At 46.7% G+C, this 15,994-nt stretch overlaps 1 protein-coding gene across 1 annotated transcript in view; it reads right to left on the bottom strand.

Annotated features, from left to right (window-relative positions):
- Positions 1–3,932: 3,932 nt before the first annotated feature.
- The window catches only part of BCAP31 (B cell receptor associated protein 31), a 119,214-nt gene continuing 107,152 nt past the window's right edge, over positions 3,933–15,994 (bottom strand). Inside the window, exon 8 of the mRNA XM_063936308.1 lies at positions 3,933–4,430. Within this exon, the coding sequence (XP_063792378.1) occupies positions 4,392–4,430 (39 nt within the window). The 3' untranslated portion in view covers positions 3,933–4,391. The remainder of the gene's footprint in view (positions 4,431–15,994) is intronic.

The following is a 15,994-nucleotide window of genomic DNA, read 5'->3' as shown; positions in this document are numbered from 1 at the left end:
ATAAGTGTTATTCCCTTATAGCTGCTGTTATTATCGTTATTTGCTGCCAAAAATGCCCCCCCTTCTCTTTTTCACCCTGATTCTGAAGCAGGACTGCAGGGGAGAGTCAGGGAGCCGTCCTTCCAGCGGAGCTGTGAGGGAAAATGGCGCTTGTGTGCTGAGGAGATAGGCTCCGCCCCTTCACGACGTCCTTATCTCCCGCTTTTTTGTGTAAAAATGGCAGGGGTTAAAATACATCCATATAGCCCAGGAGCTATATGTGATGTATTCTTTTTGCCACCTAAGGTATATACTGTTATATTGCGTCTCAGGGCGCTCCCCCCCAGCGCCCTGCACCCTCAGTGACCGGAGTGTGAAGTGTGCTGAGAGCAATGGCGCACAGCTGCGGTGCTGTGCGCTACCTTAGTCTGAAGACAGGATGTCTTCTGCCGCCGATTTCACCGGACCTCTTCGTCTCTTCTGGCTCTGTAAGGGGGACGGCGGCGCGGCTCCGGTGACCCATCCAGGCTGTACCTGTGATCGTCCCTCTGGAGCTAATGTCCAGTAGCCTAAGAAGCCCAATCCACTCTGCACGCAGGTGAGTTCGCTTCTTCTCCCCTTAGTCCCACGATGCAGTGAGCCTGTTGCCAGCAGGACTCACTGAAAATAAAAAAAAAACCTAAACTAAACTTTTATTCTAAGCAGCTCAGGAGAGCCACCTAGATTGCACCCTTCTCGGCCGGGCACAAAAATCTAACGGAGGCTTGGAGGAGGGTCATAGGGGGAGGAGCCAGTGCACACCACCTGATCCTTAAGCTTTTATTTTGTGCCCTGTCTCCTGCGGAGCCGCTATTCCCCATGGTCCTTACGGAGTCCCAGCATCCACTAGGACGTCAGAGAAATAGGCAGGGGTTAAATACATCCATATAGCCCAGGAGCTATATGCGATGTATTTTTTGCCAAAAAAGGTGTTTTTATTGCGTCTCAGGGCGCCCCCCCCCCCAGCGCCCTGCACCCTCAGTGACCGGAGTGTGAAGTGTGCTGAGAGCAATGGCGCACAGCTGCGGTGCTGTGCGCTACCTTAGTGAAGACAGGACGTCTTCTGCCGCCGATTTTCCGGACCTCTTCAGTCTTCTGGCTCTGTAAGGGGGACGGTGGCGCGGCTCCGGGACCCATCCATGGCTGGGCCTGTGATCGTCCCTCTGGAGCTAATGTCCAGTAGCCTAAGAAGCCCAATCCACTCTGCACGCAGGTGAGTTCGCTTCTTCTCCCCTTAGTCCCTCGATGCAGTGAGCCTGTTGCCAGCAGGTCTCACTGAAAATAAAAAAACCTATTTAAACTTTTACTCTAAGCAGCTCAGGAGAGCCACCTAGATTGCACCCTTCTCGTTCGGGCACAAAATCTTAACTGAGGCTTGGAGGAGGGTCATAGGGGGAGGAGCCAGTGCACACCAGGTAGTCCTAAAGCTTTTTACTTTTGTGCCCAGTCTCCTGCGGAGCCGCTATTCCCCATGGTCCTTTCGGAGTCCCCAGCATCCACTAGGACGTTAGAGAAAAGTGAATAGCTAGCCAACTAATGACTTATCGCTATATGGGATGGCGATAAAAGGATACACTTGTCTTTTGTCTGTAGTAATATAACATCAGCTGTGCTCTGTAACAGGCATACGGTGCTTCTCCACCCTCCACAGAGTGGCTCTATGATAACACGTTGGACGTTAACCAAATGTGTCACTATCAAACACTGGCGTGACCTTGATTTACTATTTCTACCCATTGTTTGCATTCACTGCTAAAACAAGAACGAGGCAACTTGTTCAGTCATTTATGAAACACCTGAATTATCTTTATTACATTAGAGTGTGTCTGAAGTTCATTACTACATTGATCTAAGTGCACCTTAAAAGAAGTCCCTGTAGATATTCTACTTGAAGGTGCATAATGAGACTGCAAAGAACTCGAGACAGTGCATAACACATCGAGAGAGGAGCCTTTGTAAGCGAGCTTTTTCCACACCAACACCTCATTTATATCATCCAGATCCTGCAAAAAGGACAGGTCATTTCTGCACTCCAGTGCAAATGCTCCTGATCTGCACATAGCAAGGACCAACCATGAACTGCCATTTCCTCCCCCGAAATGTTTGCACCCCATGCAGACACCACCATGTTCCCCTTAAAACAGGGAGCAATCGTGCAAAAGTAGACCTATGAAATCCCAAAAGCCTTTGCGCTGTGGTTCATAGGTTACCCTTATTTCTGGAGCGATTCTACATGTGTCCAAGCTTTATTCATATCACCTTCGTCTAACAAAATGACAGTAACGGTTGCAGATCGAGCACGCTGGCTGCATGCACTATTTTGCAGCGGTAGGCAAATTAATCTTCACTCGACTTGATATTTCATTATCAAAGCAAAGTTTTATTGCACATTGTACAATTTTTACATTCGTAATCTCCACGCCTAGAGAAAGCAAAATGGACACCACTATTACCCGGTTCACCACAACCATAATATGTAGTTTTGCTTAACCATGAAAGCAATTAGTTTTATAAACAAAGCGTGTTATTTCCATTACAGGCACTATAGCAGCTACCTAGTGAGCATGCGGTTGGGTTGTTTTAGTAACGGATTAAAAAAAATAAAAATATGCAGTTTTCAAACATGCAAAAAAATAAAATATATATATATATTTTTTTTACCGTCTGAATGTTAAGCCCCAGAAACTCATACATAAGTGCGCCAGCTCCTTATACAGTGAGGCAGCCATTTGGAGACTCCAAATTTGAGAGAATGCACTAGGAACCAGGGATTCTCAATGATGTTGGCTGAGCTCACAAAATGGCCACCAGCACTGTGCTCATACAATACACAGACATTAGATGGTGAACCTTTCAGAATGGAAGTCTTTCATCCATTTTGTGGGTTGAAATAATATTCATCAGACTGTAGCCCCACTTCACTAGAACTAGTGCCTCATAAATAAAAGCTGGGCACTTGCAAACGGGCCGGCTGCTTACTAGATTAGTCCACAAAACGGAGGAGTCAGTGATGCGTAGGGCTTTTTTTCCAGTTTGTTCTACAGGAAAATTATTATTATAATTTTTTTTTGGGTGTGTTGCAAGACATACTTTGTGAATCAAAAATTTCTGACACCCGGAAAGGGCGTGCTAAGCCGCATGAGAAAAAAGAATCCATATTGGAGTTCTAAGATTGTGGGGGGAGATGTATCAAAGCTTGGAGAGAGCTAAAGTAACGACCAATCTCCCCCTGTATCTGGCTAGTCCGCTCCATTTCAGATGTTGAGCAGTATATATGCCAATTCTCAGCTTCCAAGTAAGATCCACTCTGCATTTTTTATTTTTGGGAGGTCGTAAACCATAGGATCTATTCAACGTTAATGGTCACTTGATCTGCAGGCCAACTGTAAGCTCAGAGCATGTACCACGGTTCCCGCAGAGGGTTCCATCAGTTCAAATGGTAGCCATCATCATCAATGGGGCGACACCAAAATATATTACACGAGTATAAAGCCACAAACCGTAGAAAGGTGTCGGTTGTGTTTGGTTGGGTCACACTATGGTATTTCATAGTCATCAAATCAGATTAACAGAAGACACCAGCAGGATATAAATCTGATGGGAGACAGAGACCCATCTCCTCGTGTGATCTGGTGGCATGGGACATACTGTGTTAAGGGGAATGGATGCAGCAGGAAGGCAGAGACTGAGATTTAGTGCAAGCCAGTCACCCAATAGCAGGGGTGTGGGGCATTTGTCACTTATTGTGCTCCGATACATAACAGAATAACATCCTGAAAATGCAAACCTAGCAAGGTGTACAGAGGTGTCACACAGAAGGGAGCCACGGAGTGGAATATTACTGGAGATAAACAACGTTCTGGAGCAGGCGTGCAGAGGCGATAACGCACATTCATAACATAGTAACACAGATATGGGATGGAGAGATTTTATTACATGTAATCCATATTCAGAGAGGCATCTGATAATGCACACTAAAGAGAAAAGCATGAGATTGCCGCTGTGACAGGTAAACGAGAAGAAGTTTAACCGTAAACATGTGAAAAACAAAAAAACAAAAAATTCCTCATTCTTTCAGGTATAAACGCCTCTCAGCCCAACAGGACAGGAAGAAAGGAGCTGCAGGAATGGACCTGCTTACAAAATTACGTGGACATTGCGGACTTGTGCAGGAGACAAACAGGGGAAAGGGGAGGAGTCAGAGCAGAGGGAGGCGGAGATGCAGCCTGCAGCGGACTGAAGACTGACGCCAAGGAGATGCCAGTGTGAAGTGATGCTCAATGCTGCCAACTGGGCTACCGCTCAAGAAAATTGCATGACGGCTGGATGGAAACAGATCAGGGAAGGTCTTCCCTACACATGGCGCAAACTCTTCACTCTTCCTTCTTATCTTTTGGTCCATCGTTAATTGCCTGTAGGGGGAAAACAATGAAAAAAGGCAGTATGAGGGCAGGTACTTTATTTTATCTTTTGACCAGCTAGTTTTCATCATCATCATTTCAGGGCCCAAACATCCAACCACTAGCAGTACAGAAATCATCTTATTTTCCAAACTCCGCCATTACATTCCAGGTTTTAAGGATTGCCATGCTTCAGGCCAGATGGGTAAATTAAATGGACTAATGTACTAATTTAGGCATCTGTGCTCAACCACGGATATCATTAAACCCTGGACTGTAATGGAGGAGTTGGGAAACACTGGTTTTATTCTATTGGTATTTTGAAATATTTTTCTTTAATGCTGGAAGGCATACGACGTAGGAACTGCAAAATGTGGTCAACGACACACACAGCCGCCAACCATTGTCTCCATACTGTTGTCCCAGGCTTGCCAGACCTTTTCTCAAATCTGTGCCTGGCGCGTAGCTACGTCAGCATCCAAAATCAATGCTACAGACATAGCCAAATGGATACATTTTGGAGCCTCAAAAGAGGCTTCTCCAAGGGGGTATATTTACTAAAGGTCGATTTTGTTTTATTTCAGATTTATCTAGGCTCCCATGGTTAAGACAAACATTTACTAACATTTAAAAATGAATATAGAAAATCATCAGTTAGTAAATGTGAATTTTAGCCCTGGAAGCCCAACATCGATTAAGATCGATCTGAAATCGAACAAACTCGCCCTTTAATTAACAGACCCCAAAAATGCTAAGTTCCCATTCACTTGGGAATTAGGGGTTTAAATGAAAGACAAGATGAGCAGCTTTCAAACGGCTTAATTACAAAAAGCTCGGATATAAGACGTGATGAAGACGAAGCTTCATCACTAATAAAATGTAAAAATGTGTAACTGAAGAATTTCTGTGATCAAACGGAAAAACAAACAAAACAAAAACACCCACAAGTAGATTATGGGTCCTGTGCAGGTTTAGCTGGGGGCTATGGTTTTAGCTCCATCTCTGCCATGTATATAGCTTCGTCACATTGCAGAGGACAAATAGGACAGGACAGACGGGCATTACTATGGAAAACGTCCACAAGAAGGGGGCTAATTTTGCAACGTAAGGGCTTGCAAAAATCAGGCATCTGCAAGTACGAGACAAAAAACACAATTATCCATATTCAGGTCATAGCTGTACAATGCTCTCCTCCCACATGATTCTAGATGAACGGATGGGACGCAGTTGGGAACTACAGATTTAGGGGCAAACTCAGTATGAATCACAAGTAGCGATTCGTACAGAATTTTTGCTGAGGGGCCGCGGGCGCATGCGCAGCAGGGCCTACTGAGCATGCTCCCGCAATTTCTGCGGGGGGCCGCAGAAATTCCGATCGCCTCTGCCTGTCAATCAGGCAGAGGCGGTCGCGGGACAGGAGGGGGGCGCCAACGCTCCGTTTTCTGGGTGGAAGTGGAGCGTTGCGGGGGCATGCCAGCCCAAACGGTGGACTGGTACGTGCGAACTGGGGCGTGTTGGGGGGTGCGGCCACGTGACGTCACACACTGCCGCTGCAACAACTAAAATGGAGCCGGGACTCCTGCGGCCGCAGCTAAGCTGCGCCGGCAGGAGGCATCCTTAATTTCTGCTAACAAGCAGAAATTGCGTGCTGTTCGCAATTTCTGCTTGAAGCAGGGGGGGAGGCGCCGGTCAGCATGCTGGGCGGCCTTGCCCAGCGATGGGCGCCCCCCAGCATGCGTGCTAATGGTTAGCAAATTCTGCTGATTAAAATTTGCTAACTTTACTGAATTGGCCCCTTAGTGGGAAAGTCTGCAGAGCCTTTGTAACCGTACAGCCTCCCTTCCATCAGAGGCATTCATCAGAACGTGCCTCTTGGTTACTGTACCAACAGTTAGCAGAGGATGTACATTTGTATGGCACTTACCTATTGCTATGTGATATAAAAAAAATAATAAAAATTAAAAAAAAAAAAAAAAAAAAGAGAAAAGAAAAAGTCGGTAAATAAAATGACGGATAGAATTTCCTCTGAGGTCTGTGGTTCTACTGCCAACATAAAAATACATCAGATGATCCCATTATAACTTTTCATTTCTTAGCTTGCTTGGTTGAATCGGATAGGAGGGCAGAGAGGACACAGACACGGTTTTCAGAAGTTCAGTATTAAATATTCCATGAAAGTTTAATGAGGGAGATACGAAGCGTATGAAAGGATATGACTGATAGGTCTGTAGGGAGAGAGCAGCACTCCGTGTACACTCAGATTAAAGTGCCAAAACTACAATGTGCATTACACAGTGTCACACTGCTGCACTTAGGAAGCATCAACACACTTCTTAGTCTCTTCCTGACAATTCCGTTTTTAGTTTGTGGATAAAATACAGGACTGTTCCATGCAGACTGCAGTAATTGTGCCTCAACGGCCCTGCGTACTCCCTTCCTGCTACATGTCCTACACAAATGCATGGATTAACGAGTCACACCAGTGTCAGAGATAAGCAAACATTTGCAGGATACCAAACGTAAGATACAAGAGCTAGACACTCCAATTATCAAGTGTTGCAGAAAGCTCACGTTCTTGTGTGGTGGGTGTTCCACCACTACGGACCTTTTTATAGTGATGCCAATCGGGGCCTGATTTAGAGGTGGGTGTAAAACCCATTTGTGCGCTGTCGGGTGATGTTTTTCTACTTTGCAAGTGCTGGTGGCACTGCACGCGCCGCGATGGTCTTGCAGCAGCAGTTATAGTGCAGTTTCTTAAATAGCGCAGAATACTCCGTTGCTAGGACGTAGTTCCGTTGATTAGGACACAGAGACTGACAGACAGCAACTGTTTGTGGGAGGTAGCGGGGGTGTGGTGACTCAAATGCAGGCGTCTCTCAACAGATTATGGGAGGGGTCCGCCAGCCCCCCAGCCTCTTAATTGCCATGGATATTCTGCGCAACCAGAGATCTGGTTTTTATAGATAATAGTGCAAAAGCCCTCACTCACTGACTGATCACTAATTCTCTTACTTCCCTATATGTTAGGAATCTGAAACTTAACATAGGTCTTCTGCAGGTGGAAAATAGGAAAACGACATAATTAGAATTTTAATAAAACTCCCCTAAGGTGATGAAAATGACATAATTACCGATGCGCGGCTTGCGTTGCGTGAACAATAACGCCCAAACGCACAATCGGATCAAAATTTGGATTGCACCTCCAGTGGGTAAATTATAAACTACAAAAATAGTCCTGTCACTTTTTACCGTATCTGCTACGGGTGCTCCTCAGATAACGCCAAGAACAATGTATTAATATCTACTTACATTAAGACGTCTCAAATGTACATCTCTATAGATTTACCAAACTTAACAAAATTTAGATTTACAACCGTGAAAATCAGAAACTCCCGTGTGAAAAGCGGGTAGAACAGCTAGTTCAGACATGGGCCCTCATTCCGAGTTGTTCGCTCGCAAGCTGCTTTTAGCAGCTTTACACACGCTAAGCCGCCGCCTACTGGGAGTGAATCTTAGCTTCTTAAAATTGCGAGCGAAAGATTCGCAATATTGCGAAAAGACATCTCTGTGCAGTTTCTGAGTAGCTCCAGACTTACTCGGCATCTGCGATCAGTTCAGTGCTTGTCGTTCCTGGTTTGACGTCACAAACACACCCAGCGTTCGCCCAGACACTCCCCCGTTTCTCCAGCCACTCCCGCGTTTTTCCCAAAAACGGTAGCGTTTTTTCACACACACCCATAAAACGGCCAGTTTCCGCCCAGAAACACCCACTTCCTGTCAATCACATTACGATCACCAGAACGAGGGAAAAACCGTGAGTAAAATTCTAACTACATAGCAAATTTACTTGGCGCAGTCGCAGTGCGAACATTGCGCATGCGCACTAAGCGGAAAATCGCTGCAATGCGAAGAAATTTAAAGAGCGAACAACTCGGAATGATTCCCATAAGTAGAACCCAGGTCAACTCGCCGCGGCCAGGAAATATCTTAGGTTTCTACTTATGTCTAAAAAGGGGAATAAGTAATTGTCAGCCTATAATTCACACGCAGTACAATTTATTTTGCTAATTATGGCCAAAATCATGTGCCAAACAACTAAGTTGTTGGTGTGGCAACTACCTAAGTATGTATATCACACTGATGTGCATGAACCGCAAAGTCTGATCAGTTTCTCAGTGATTCGGTCATATGCTAGTTGTGCCAAATATACGCAGAAGCATGCATGGAAACTATAGGTAGATGAAGCGGAAGTTTTAGTAATAAACAGCGGGCAAAGTTCCCAAACACTGGATTCATTTATAAACTTGCTTTAATCCTTTACATCAACAAAATGTACTGATTGAGTTTTATGCACTGCAATCATTATATAGGATCCACGTTTATGCTACAGATTAAGATTTTAGCACGGAAAGCAGCCTTACTTATTACAAGCCCCAGCAGTGAACAGGTTAAGGTCACATCTCTAGGCTTGTTACCACATATGGATTTGAGGAAGTTACATGGAACCCAGGTTAAAACCACCATGTCAAACTATTTATATCAGTGGGTAATGCAATACATGTGATCCACAAGGAATTTAGCATCTGTGCTTGCCACTATTTTAAAAGGAGATGGAGAGGTGTAAGGGGGTAAATGGCGGAGGATTTGATCTCCAAAAAAACAGACCGTCTAGTAATATTGAAATCATAGATAGACTGGAAAGCAACATATTATAAGAGTTAATTTAGAAAAAATAAGATTTTAAACCTACCGGTAAATCTTTTTCTCCTAGTCCGTAGAGGATGCTGGGGACTTCGTAAGGACCATGGGGGTATAGACTGGCTCCGCAGGAGACATGGGCACTATAAAGAACTTTTAGTATGGGTGTGCACTGGCTCCTCCCTCTATGCCCCTCCTCCAGACCTCAGTTAGACAAACTGTGCCCAGAGGAGATGGACAACATGAGGAAAGGATTTTGTTAATCTAAGGGCAAGATTCATACCAACCCACACCATATAACCTGGAATATACGCAACCAGTTAACAGTATGAACAAAGAACAGTATCAGTCAAAGACCGATCCCAACTGTAACATAACCCTTATGTAAGCAACAACTATATACAAGTCTTGCAGATTTAGTCCGCACTGGGACGGGCGCTCAGCATCCTCTACGGACTAGGAGAAAAAGATTTACCGGTAGGTTTAAAATCTTATTTTCTCTTAGGATGCTGGGGACTCCGTAAGGACCATGGGGTTTATACCAAAGCTCCAAACCGGGCGGGAGAGTGCGGATGACTCTGCAGCACCGATTGAGCAAACGCGAGGTCCTCATCAGCCAGGGTATCAAACTTGTAGAATTTTGCTAAAGTGTTTGAACCCGACCAAGTAGCTGCTCGGCAAAGCTGTAATGCCGAGACGCCTCGGGCAGCCGCCCAAGAAGAGCCCACCTTCCTAGTGGAATGGGCCTGTACCGAATTTGGTAACGGCAATCCAGCCGTAGAATGAGCCTGCTGAATCGTGGTACAGAACCAGTGAGCAATAGTCTGCTTAGAAGCAGGAGCGCCAACCTTGTTGGCTGCATACAGGACAAACAGTGCCTCTGTTTTACTAACCCTAGCCGTCCTGGCTACATAAATTTTTAAGGCCCTGACTACATCCAGGGACTTGGAATCCTCCAAGTCACCCGTAGCCACAGGCACCAAAATAGGTTGGTTCATATGAAATGAAGAAACCACCTTAGGCAAAAATTGAGGACGAGTCCTCAACTCTGCTCTATCCTCATGGAAAATCAAATAGGGACTCTTGTGAGACACGGCCGCCAATTCGGACACCCGCCTTGCAGATGCCAAGGCCAATAACATGGCCACCTTCCAAGTGAGAAATTTTAATTCCACCGTTAGAAGAGGTTCAAACCAGTGAGATTTTAGGAACCTTAATACCACGTTAAGGTCCCAAGGTGCCACAGGGGGCACAAAAGGAGGCTGGATGTGCAGCACTCCCTTCACAAAAGTCTGGACTTCTGGGAGAGAAGCCAATTCCTTCTGAAAGAATATAGATAGGCTCCATTAAGGTACAGATTTCGGCCCTAACTTCAGGCCCATATCCACTCCTGACTGTAGAATGTGGAGAAAATGGCCCAGATGGAAATCTTCCGTAGGAGCATTCTTGGCTTTACACCAAGATACATACTTCCTCCAGATACGGTGAGAATGTTTCGCCGTCACCTCCTTCCTAGCCTTTATCAGAGTAGGGATGACTTCCTCCGGAATACCTCTCCCAGCTAGGATTCGGTGTTCAACCGCCATGCCGTCAAACGTAGCCGCGGTAAGTCTTGGAATACGCAGGGCCCCTGCTGCAACAGGTCCTCCCTGAGAGGAAGAGGCCACGGATCTTCTGTGATCATTTTCTGAAGATCTGAATACCAGGCCCTTCGAGGCCAATCTGGAACAATTAGTATTGTCTGTACTCTTTTTCATCTTATGATTCTCAATATTTTTGAGATGAGAGGCAGAGGAGGGAACACATAGACCGACTGAAACACCCATGGTGTCACTAAGGCGTCTACCGCTACTGCCTGAGGGTCCCTTGACCTGGCACAATACCTCCGAAGCTTTTTGTTGAGGCGTGACGCCATCATGTCTATTTGAGGAAGTCCCCAATGACTTGTTATCTCTGCACAGACTTCTTGATGAAGTCCCCACTCTCCTGGATGGAGATCGTGTCTGCTGAGGAAGTCTGCTTCCCAGTTGTCCACTCCCGGTATGAAGACCACTGACAGTACGCTTACGTGATTTTCCGCCCAGCGAAGAATCCTGGTGGCTTCCGCCATTGCCACTCTGCTCCTTGTCCCGCCTTGGCGGTTTACATGAGCCACGGCTGTGACGTTGTCTGATTGAATCAGCACCGGTAGGTCGCAAAGAAGATTCTCCGCTTGTCGTAGGCCGTTGTATATGGCCCTCAATTCCAGCACGTTGATGTGTAGACAAGCTTCCTGGCTTGACCATCGCCCCTGAAAATTTCTTCCTTGTGTGACTGCTCCCCATCCTCGGAGGCTCGCATCCGCGGTCACCAGAACCCAGTCCTGAATGCCGAACCTGCGACCCTCTAGAAGGTGAGCACTCAGCAGCCACTAAAGGAGAGACACCCTGGCCCTGGGGGACAGGCTTATCTTCTGATGTATTTGTAGATGGGACCCTAACCACTTGTCCAGAAGGTCCCACTGAAATGTCCTTGCATGGAACCTGCCGAAGGGGATGGCCTCGTAGGCTGCCACAATTTCCCCCAGAACTCGAGTGCATTGATGAACAGACACTCTTTTTGGTTTCAGCAGGTCTCTGACCATGTTCTGGAGGTCCTGGGCTTTTTCCGTTGGGAGAAAAACCCTCTTCTGTTCCGTGTCCAGAATCATGCCTAGGAATGATAGTCGAGTCGTTGGAACCAATTGTGACTTTGGCAGATTGAGAATCCAACCGTGCTGTTGTAGCACTCTCAGAGAGAGCGACACGCTCTTCAGCAATTGATCTCTCGATCTCGCTTTTATCAGGAGATCGTCCAAGTACGGGATAATTGTGACTCCCTGCCTGCGCAGGAGCACCATCATCTCCGCCATCACCTTGGTGAAAATCCTCGGTGCCGTGGAAAGCCCAAACGTCAGCGTCCGAAACTGGTAATGACAGTCCTGTACAGCAAATCTCAGGTACTCCTGATGAGGAGGATATATGGGGACGTGAAGGTAGGCATCCTTCACGTCCAGTGATACCATAAAATCCCCCCCTTCCAGGCTGGAGATCACTGCCCGGAGCGACAAGATCTTGAATTTGAACTTTTTCAAGTACAGGTTTAGGGATTTTAGATTTAAAATGGGTCTGACCGAACCATCCGGCTTTGGGACCACGAACAGGGTTGAATAGTACCCTTTTCCCTGTTGGACCAGGGGAACCTTGACAATCACTTGCTGTTGACACAGCTTTTGAATTGCAGCCAATACTACTTTCCTCTCCGGGGGAGAAGCTGGCAAGGCCGACTTGAAAAATCGGCGAAGGGGCACCTCTTCGAATTCCAGTTTGTAGCCTTGGGATACAATTTCCATGGCCCAAGGATCCACGTCTGAAAGAACCCAGACCTGGCTGAAGAGTCGAAGACGTGCCCCCACCAGTGCGGACTCCCTCAGTGGAGCCCCAGCGTCATGCGGTGGATTTAGCAGAAGCCGGGGAGGACTTCTGCTCCTGGGAACTAGCCGAAGCAGGTGTTCTCTTTCCTCTACCCTTACCTCTGGCAAGGAAGGAGGAGCCCCGACCTCTTCTGGACTTATGCGACCGAAAGGACTGCATCTGATACTGTGGAGTTTTCTTTTGCTGTGGGGGAACAAAAGGTAAATAAGTAGATTTATCCGCGGTAGCTGTGGAAACCAGGTCCGTGAGACCATCCCCAAACAAAACTTCACCCTTGTAAGGTAAAACCTCCATATTCTTCTTTGAGTCGGCATCACCCGTCCATTAGCGGGTCCACAGAGCTCGTCTCGCAGAAATAGCTATGGCGCTGGCTCTGGAACCAAGCAGCCCAACATCTCTTTGAGCGTCTCTCATATATAAGACTGCGTCTTTAATGTGACCTAAGGTCAGTAAAATGGTATCCCTGTCTAGGGTATCAATGTCAGCTGATAAGGTATCTGTCCATGCTGCAACTGCACTACATACCCAAGCCAATGCTATCGCCGGCCTGAACAAAGCACCCGTATGCGAATAAATAGATTTTAAGGTAGTTTCCTGTCTGCGATCAGCAGGATCCTTGAGGGCTGCCGTGTCTGGAGATGGTAGCGCCACCTTCTTGGACAGACGCGTTAAAGCCTTATCCACCCTGGGCGAGGATTCCCACCGTACCCTGTCCTGTGTAGGGAAAGGATACGCCATAAGAATCCTCTTGGGAATCTGCAGTTTTTTGTCTGGAGTCTCCCAAGATATTTCAAATAATTTGTTCAGTTCATGAGATGGAGGAAAAGTTACCTCAGGTTTCTTTTCCTTATACATGCGCACCCTCGTGTCAGGGACAGAGGGGTCATCAGTGATATACAAAACATCTTTTATTGCCATAATCATATAATGAATACATTTGGCCACCTTTGGGTGTAACCTTGCACCATCGTAGTCGACACTGGAGTCAGAATCCGTGTCGGTATCAGTGTCTGCTATTTGGGATAGGGGACGTTTTTGAGACCCAGAAGGGCCCTGTGACCCAGTCCAATCCGTGAACTGACTCCCTGCTTTTTCCCTGGACTCTGCTTTTTCCATTCTCTTATGTAATAAGGTCACATTTGCATTTAAAATATTCCAAATGTCCAACCAATCATGAGTCGGCGTTGCCGACGGAGACACCCCAATCATCTGCTCCACCTACTCCTTGGACGAGCCTTCCGCTTCAGACATACCGACACACGCGCACCGACACCCCCACACACACAGGGATATATTTATAAGGGGACAGTTCCCCAACAAGGCCCTTTGGAGAGAGAGAGAGAGAGAGAGAGAGAGAGAGAGAGAGAGAGAGAGAGAGAGAGAGAGAGAGAGAGAGAGAGAGAGAGAGAGTGTATGCCAGCACACACCCAGAGCCAGCTGACACTGGAAACAAATTCCCAGATATAGCGCTTTTATATATAATAATAATAATAATAATAGTGTAATACACTCACTGCGCCTTACAAGTCCCCCCCCCCCCTCTTTTCAGCCCTCTGTCAACGTGTTCAGCAGGGGAGCCAGCTTCTCTGCAGTGCTCTGTGGAGAAAATGGCGCTGGTTAGTGCTGTGTGACCAAGCTCCACCCCCTCCAGCAGCGGGCTTCGGTCACGCTCAATTGTATAAAAAAATGGCGGGGAATTTATATATTAACTGCCTCCGCAGCCTATATCAATAAAATGCCATTCCAGAGGTTTATATTGCTGCCAAGGGCGCCCCTCCTGCGCCCATCAGTGCCTGCCAGTGTGTGTAGTGTATGGGAGCAATGGCGCGCAGCGTTACCGCTGCGCGCTTACCTCAGTGAAGATCTGAAGTCTTCTGCCGCCTTGAAGTCTTCTTTTCTTCTTATACTCACCTGGCTTCTATCTTCCGGCTCTGTGAGGAGGACGGCGGCGCGGCTCTGGGACGAACGGCGAGGGGAGACCTGCGTTCCGACTCCCTCTGGAGCTAATGGTGTCCGGTAGCCTAAGAAGCAGAGCCTATCATTTAAGTAGGTCTGCTTCTCTCCCCTCGGTGCCACGATGCAGCGAGCCTGTTGCCAGCAGTGCTCCCTGAAAATAAAAAACCTAACAAAATTCTTTTTTCAGAGAAACTCAGGAGAGCTCCCTGTAATGCACCCAGTCTCCTCTGGGCACAGGATCTAACTGAGGTCTGGAAGAGGGGCATAGAGGGAGGAGCCAGTGCACACCCATTCTAAAGTTTTTTATAGTGCCCATGTCTCCTGCGGAGCCCGTCTATACCCCATGGTCCTTACGGAGTCCCCAGCATCCTCTAGGACGTAAGAGAAAAATAAAAATAAATTTAAAAATAAATTGCCAATTTTATATATCCTGAACAGTAGTTTTTAAAACTTGCATTATATATACTACTACTACTACTACTACTACTCAGTATAAAGATTAACAAAACTCACGAACCGTATGCAGTGATGGGGAACCTTTGGCACTCCAGCTGTTGTTGAACTACACATACCAGCATGCCCTGCTACAGTTTTGCTCCTTGGCTATGCTTCAACGGTTGCAGGGTATGCTGGGATGTGTAGTTCAGCAACAGCTGGAGTGTCAAGGTTCCCCATCACCGGGATAGGGTTTACCAATTGCATGGCTACCAGATAATCTCTGCAGAACAGGAACACTTTATACCCCTTTTTCCACAACGATCTGGGAAATTGCAGAGTCTAAAATAGGTAGACTTGGCATAAATTCCCTTTAATCCGGGACACCGGCGTTTCACACAGGTTCTGTGGCTGATTGAAGCAGTGAAGTGCAGGCTTGAACTTAACCAGCCACAGAACCTGTGTGTCCCAGATTAAAGGGATATTATGGCTAACCTAGAATAAGTATTACTACAGTACCTATATCATCTCTCACTGAAACTATTTTTACACTTTAAAATCAGCTGTTATTCACTCTGACTATTTTATGCCTCTGCACATAAAAACCACCAGTTTATAGCACAGGGTCAGGATTTACTAGCAGGGAGCGAGCTACCATAGTAAAACCTTAGTAAATGCTGCACAGATGAGCCATCTCAAACTCATGACACAAAGGACTGAGGGGCTGACTCAGCAGGTGGACGCTGGAGCGATTACTTTGCAGCGGAACATTTTTTTTTTCTTTTTAAATTTCAGGACCCGGACTGCACATGATCAGATGAGATGTAGTGATAATCGGATGCAGTGCGGCTGCAGACGTCAGGTAAGTGACACACTGCAGCCGTTCCGGGGTGTTGAATTGGACCGTTACAGTAAAGGGGGGCGTGTCTGCACAGCGCCAAAGCCAATTGGTTGCATCCTTGTTTGCAGTGTCACTGGCTCCGGCTGCATGGTCTGGAAGGACATCCTGAGTAAGTGGAGGGTTACTGGATACAG

The sequence above is a fragment of the Pseudophryne corroboree genome, chromosome 8, assembly GCF_028390025.1.
Source record: "Pseudophryne corroboree isolate aPseCor3 chromosome 8, aPseCor3.hap2, whole genome shotgun sequence".
In the NCBI taxonomy this organism is placed as follows: Eukaryota; Metazoa; Chordata; class Amphibia; order Anura; family Myobatrachidae; genus Pseudophryne; species Pseudophryne corroboree.
This window is presented reverse-complemented; position numbering and strand designations above follow the sequence as displayed.